General features: G+C 38.9%; 1 protein-coding gene across 1 annotated transcript; it reads right to left on the bottom strand.

Moving 5' to 3' along the window:
* Positions 1-695: 695 nt before the first annotated feature.
* LOC143857380 (small heat shock protein, chloroplastic-like) lies at positions 696-2,568 on the bottom strand. The gene is made up of 2 exons (XM_077367813.1): positions 2,207-2,568; positions 696-1,483 (listed from the first exon to the last, which is right to left on the bottom strand). Exons 1-2 carry the CDS (start codon positions 2,418-2,420, stop codon positions 1,065-1,067), a joined length of 633 nt encoding a protein of 210 aa, XP_077223928.1. The 5' UTR covers positions 2,421-2,568; the 3' UTR covers positions 696-1,064.
* Positions 2,569-6,608: the final 4,040 nt, after the last annotated feature.

The raw sequence follows: 6,608 nt of genomic DNA, 5'->3' as shown, positions 1-6,608 counted from the left end.
ATACTAACAACAACTTCCTTTGGCGCTGTTTGGATTTAAAGAAAAACAACTCTAAAGGAAAAAATTTCTTTGGAAAGTTATTTTCTTTCCACAATTCAGACGGAAATGATATGTTCATGGTTAATTTAGATGGATATTATCATAAATTGAAGATAGCACTAAGTAAAAATTGAATAGGTTTGGCTCAAGCTATCACTTTTCCTATGCCCAAAAAGTAGGACATTTCACATATGTTTTTTCCTTTCCAAACTTTTGTACAAAATGCCTGCAATCCAATAACAAGTGGAAATTCCTAAGATGCAGCATGAGATCATTGAAGAACGATCTCCACCAGCTCTTCATTTTAGTATTCCATACTTCATCACATTAACAAGTTTGGGGAACCATAAACCCTAACATAGGATTTCTCTGAAACCTACTCTCAAGCCCTATCCCAACCAAAATAGCATCCTCCTGTCATAGTATAGAACCACTAGAGAGGGATCTTAGTAGATCTTATCTACTCTAATATCCCCATAAAATCATGTAATATCTGATGGAGCCTGTCCAAATATACAAGATAGAAAAATAGAAATGCAGCCTAAGAGTAAAGAGAGACGTGACATACAGATGAGACAGCATCAGCGTGTTACCAAGGTTTCGGGGGAGCGAGAGAATAATGAAAGGAATGGGTCCCACATAAAAATCGGAGAATATGAAAGAAAAGAATGAAACGCTTGGATTGTTAAACCATACTTTCAAGCTCTCAATTTTACTTGATTTTGGGAGAATTTACACTGAATTTCCACTCTTTAGTTCACAAGCCGAAGTGCAGGGTTGATCTCGAAAATTATGGCTATTAGTTTTAAGTTTTAACCCAGAAATATAAAGACTAAAAGAACCCAGTTACTTTGCTGAAATGCACACCTCATAGTATTTCTCTACAACAAAAACCAACACTCAAAACCCTATCCCAATCAAAATAAGACCCTCCTTATAGTGTATAACCACAAGAGAACAAAGACCAGACAAAGGAGTCAAAAGACACAATGTCTACCCAGAAAACCCACTTGCAACCCTCTACATTACTCAATCTTCACTTGGAAAACATCCTTCCCCTCCTCTTCTTTCACCTTAGGGACAACCACTTTAAGAACACCATTTTTCATCTCAGCCTTGATTGCATCAATCTTGTAGAGTTTTGGAGGAAGATCAATCCTGCTACTGTACCTTAGTAAGGTATCATCCTCTTCAGAATCTTTCTCTCCTTGGCCTTTGATGATGAGTGTGTCTTGCTCAGCTGAAACCATGACATTTTCTTTGTCAAGCCCTGGCATGTCGATCCTCAGGTACAGAGCATTGTCGTCTTCTCTCACATCAAAACCCCTACGAGAGCTGCTTCCCATTCCTCTTGATGCAGCAACAAAGGGGTTTTCCATCATTTGATCCATCAGATTCAGCACCTGGCTTAAGCTCCTTGATGGATAGAACGGATCAAGAACCTCTGTAATGGAAAACAGTCAGAACCCAAAAAAAAATTAAAAAAAATAAAAAATTCAGAGAGAGAGTCTTACAGATAAAAATAAATCCAGTAAGAGAAAATACTGAGAACCCAGAAACAGAAGTTTAGAGAGAGAGAGAGAGAGAGAGAGAGAGGTGGAGAAGGAAATCTTAACTCAAAAAACTTCTGTGTCAGAAAATAGTGAGAAAGCAGAAACAGAATTTCACAGAGAGAGAGAGAGAGAGAGAGAGAGAGAGAGAGAAATCTTGGATAAAAATCCTCGGTAACGGAGAGAGAGAGAGAGAGAAATCTTGGATAAAAATCCTCAGTAACAGAAAATAGTGAGAACACATAGATAGAAATTCAGAGAGAGAGAGAGAGAGAGAGGTAAATCTTAGATAAAATAAACCTCAGTAACAGAAAATAGTGAGAACCCAGAAAATGATGAGAAATCTGGGATTAAAACCTCTGCAACAGCAAATAGTGAAAACACAGAAACAAAAATTTAGAGAAAGAGAGAAAACTGAGATAAAAAAGCCTCTGATAGAAACTACTGAGAACCAAGAAACAAAAATTTATAGAGAGAGAGAGAGAGAGAGCTAAGAAACATTACACTTTCTCAAATCACATTCCATTTCTCCTTTCACAAACCCTCTATAACCACATCTTTCTCAACATTGTGTTAAATCCAAAGGAAAAGCAAACATGGAATACGATTATTACTACTACCTGATAAGATACGAGGAGTCAACTCACGGCGAGAGATCCGAGACTGATAGGACCGTCGATCAACATCAATGCTCCGTTCATCATCGTCGGTATCAAGCAACTGACCATTCGTGTTGAAGGATCGTCTAGTAGAGGGACCCACAAGGGACTTTAGAGCGATGTTGAAAAGCTCTGAAGAAATAGCTCTCCTTGTAGCAATCATGGCAGCCATTGAAAAATGATTCCAGAGAAATTAAGTTTTTTTTTTTTTTCCTGATGCTTTGGAATGGGATTATTGCAGGGTTTATAACTTTATATAGAGAGAAGGACGAGTCTAATGGACAGTGCGAGAAGGGTGTAGAAGGTTCGAGAAGAGGAGAGGCTTCCAGAAGCGCTTTTTTATCTTTCTCTCCCAGTGGATGATGAAAAACCGTTTTGAGTCCAGCGTGTTCTCATAGTGGGGTCCCACTTGAACGAAGGAGGATTAGTTTAAAGGGACTGAGTTCATGGAAAATTAATTTCCAGCGTTTTGGTAAACTAAATTCTTCTCATGGAATTGCTTTTCCAATAAAGCCTGTAAGGGTATTAGAACTTGAAATTCTAAATTCCCTAGATAGAAATAGGGGGGTAATATATTTACCCCTTTCTATTACAATATTCACCCCCTATTTTCCAAAATGGACAGTAGAGCCCACACCATAGGATGATCCAGACCGTCCATTTGATTGGCCACAATGCCCAAAAATCATTTCCATAGGATGATCTAGCCATCCGATCTATAGGGAAACTCCATATAATCAAACCTCTATAGATCGGACGGCTAAGATCATCCTACGGGGAACAATCTACTTACATTATGACCCATCAAATTGACGGTTTGGATCATCCTATGGTGTGGAGTGTACAGTCGATTTTGAAAAATAGAGGGTGAATATTGTCATAGAAGCGGGTGAATTTATCACTGCCCTAGAAATATTTCTTTTTCATAATTTTCTTTTTTCAACATCCAAACGGCTCATTTTTTGCCTTATAAATCTTAAAATGTTAAGGTTACTCAAGAAATAGATGTAGCAGCATATGTTTGTCCGGGTGGCTTGTTATTCAAGGAATAGACTAACCCCGGTAACTCTCTCTCTCTCTCTCTCTCTTCACAACAGTAAAAAAAGTTGTAGCAAATCATGTCCAGTCCAGGGGTATTCTCTCTGCGGGTCCTACTTGAACTAAGGACGAATAGTTTAAAGGGACTGGGAAAAAAGTTTCCTCCGAACCTACTAGAGCTTGGAATTTTTTTGCCTTGAGAAAATATTTCTGATGGAAAATATTTTCTTGCAAATATTTTCTTTTAACAAATTAGAGGGAAATGATATGATTGTGGTTATTTTAGAGGGATATATCATAAATTGAAGGTCCCTTTGAATAAAAATGTATAGAATTGGCTTAAGTTGTCATTTTTGTGGGAAAAAGTAAGAAGTTTTAGAAATATTTTTCCATCCGAAACTTTTCCATAAAATTCCTGGAGTCCAAACCGGGACTTTTGCCTATAAATCTCAAAATTTTAAGGCATTTTCTTCTTATGATGCGTTGGGCAACCAAATAACTAGTAACTTCCAAACAATGGATAGTAAACGTTCACTTGTAGAATATATTTTCTTGTAAAAAATGCCCTCTAATCAAATTCTAAACTCATGAGTTGTGTGTCAAAATTCGGTTTTCTTGTAAGGGCATATTTGTTCTAGCTAAAGTTTTGTCCCAGAGAAAACTTTTCTTTTTTTTTCCAATTCAAGTTTGGCGTTTAGTAGCCTATTTTTCATGGAAAACTTTTTCATCAAGAAACCATGGTAAACGAGAAAAAGGAATTTTTGAGGGTGTTGATGACAACCGAAAATTTACATGTACTAAAAAAGTTTCAACTGCAGCTGGACCTGGCAAAAGCGACCCGTGCCCCGCAGGTCGACCCAACCCACTTGCAAATTTGCGGACACGGGTCGGAGTTTTGGTGACCTGTCAAAATCGAACCGCGGGTCGGGTCACCCAACCCGCAAAAAACGTGGGTCGGGTCGGTTCAACCCGCGGGTACCTACGGGGTTTTTGGATTTTTTAAATATTTTTATTTTAAAAGAGGGCATTACTATGCATGAATATACCCCCTATTTTTCAAAATGGACGGTACACCCACACCATAGGATGATCCAAACCGTGCATTTGATGGGCCATGATGTAAATAGGTTGTGCCCAAAAAATCATTACCATAGGATGATTTTCACCGTCCGATCTAAAGAGGGACTCACAATATGGAAACTTATATAGATTGGACAGTTGGGATCATCCTATGGCAATGATTTTTGGGGCACAATCTATTTACGTTGTGGCCCATCAAATGGATGGTTTGGATCATCCTATGGTGTAGGCTGTACCGTCCATTTTGAAAATTGGGGGGTGAATTTATCACCGCCCAAAAAAACACTGTTTTGGCGAAAAATGGGGGTAATCCGCGGTCGACCCGACCCACTCGCACTGGGTACAGGTCACCTAGTTGTTGACCCGTAGGAATGCGGGTCATTTTGTCGTGCAACCGCGTGACCCACGGGTAACCCGACCCGGCCCACCCGTTTGCCAGGTCTAACTGTAGCCAAACATGTCCTTTTGGGCGGCTTGTGACCCAAGAAATAGAATAATCCCTATAAATCAGCCCTAAATCATTATTCAAGAGTAGCTTGTTACCCAAGAAATGGAATTAACCCTTGTAAATCAGCCTCAAATCATTTTTCAAAGTCTCACCAGTCTCCACAACTTTACCATTCTCACTAGGGCTTCTATTCACTTTGTCCAGCTTAGGGCTCTTCCCCATTCAGGCAGGGTTGTGTTACGAACCAGATCTGGTTCACATCAAATTTGATCTTCCTAAAGTGAAGATCAGCCTCTTGATCCACTTGGAGGATCAATCCTCCTTTGTGAACAAGACACGTTTTGGAACAAGTTTCTTCATTCAATAATCCTCTTTCAATTACAATCCAGCAATATATAATGGACTCTCTAGCTACCAATAAAACAGGAAACAATCATACCAAACACGGCAGACCTTTCACAACTTTGACATCCAAAATAACAGCATTCCTAATTAATAGCAACAATCAATCCTACTACCAACCACCTAACTTTATTCTCTTTAATTAATAACAACAATCTATCCTAATAGCAACTTACTAATTTAACTCTACTAATTAATAGCAGCAACTTGTCAAAGTAGCAACCTCCTAAACTGATCATGCCCAACATGCCTTTCTCATCTTATGCCTTAAATGACATCTTTCCTTGCACAACATTCCACTCGCCTTGAAATCAACCTTGTCATCAAGGTAGGAGATTAAGCGCCATGAAAACTGAGATCTTGCGTAAGACGTTCCAAAATTCTTCTCTCTTGCCCCTTCCTTATTCTTTCTCCCCCCTCTCGCCTTTCTTCTTTTCTTCGTCTTATAATAAGTCATCATTTAGCATATCGGCCTTAAGGGGCCGCAAGAGCTCTATCTTCAAACGAATCTCATTATGTTGTTCATCAAAGCTCTTTCGTAATACTATTTTAAAGTGATTGAGATTTGGATGTACGAATGGTTGTGGGCTAAGATCTTCACGCTGGCGTTGAACAATCTGAGATGAACGACGGATTTTCTGGCGTCAAACTCAACAATACTTCAAATTATTGATGGCTTTCTTCTTCTTCTTTTTTGCATTTTTCTTTTCTTCTATTTGCTTTCTTTCCACCTTTTTTCCCCTCTTTTTCCGTTTTGCCGTTTCTTTTTCACAGTGCAGGACTTCTCGAATGCCATGCTGATTTTGTTCAATCCTTGTAAAATGAAGGTGTGACAATCCAAGGGGGGGAATTGGTTAATTAAAACTTTTAGGCTTAATTAGATGGATTATTAAAATTAATTTACCAATTAAGTACTAATTAATCTAACCATTGTTCAAACAAGTAAGATAATGAAAGCTAGGGTTTAGATGTTACTTTATGCTTGTATGCTCTAACCCTTATTTTAATAAAACATAAATGCAAGCAAAGGGTAGAGATTACCAATCACCATAAGTGCAAAAGAGAGAGGAGGAAAGGAAGCATCCACAAGGCACAAGATTTATAGTGGTTTGGTCTATCACAAGACCTACTCCACTCTTCCAAGTTTATCTCCTTGGGCGCTCCACTAAAACAATGAAATTCTTCAATAGGGCGAATCTCCAAGCCGTACACCCAACTCCTCCGACTCCAAAGGGAACAAAGCCTTTCTGCACGAAGCCTTGGCGAGGGCACACCCTCTCTGTCAACGTCTTCTCTTTCTTACTGGGCCGAAGAGTAGACCCTCACAATGTCTTCACCTTTCTTAACGGGCCGAAGAGAAGACCCTCAAATACAATGAAGAAAATAAAAAAT

This window comes from Tasmannia lanceolata, unplaced genomic scaffold (assembly GCF_043159265.1).
Source record: "Tasmannia lanceolata isolate RefF3 unplaced genomic scaffold, GAP_Taslan_0.1 ptg000024l, whole genome shotgun sequence".
Classification (NCBI taxonomy): Eukaryota; Viridiplantae; Streptophyta; class Magnoliopsida; order Canellales; family Winteraceae; genus Tasmannia; species Tasmannia lanceolata.
The sequence above is the reverse complement of the archived record's forward strand: the minus strand, read 5'-3'. Positions and strand labels throughout refer to the sequence as shown.

Bases quoted from the DNA above. Each gene is read 5' to 3' on its own strand.
- LOC143857380 (XM_077367813.1), bottom strand. From the start codon at position 2,420: ATGGCTGCCATGATTGCTACAAGGAGAGCTATTTCTTCAGAGCTTTTC. The intron at 1,484-2,206 runs GTAGTAATAATC...TTTCCATTACAG, and splicing joins TCCTCGTATCTTATCAGGTA to AGGTTCTTGATCCGTTCTAT.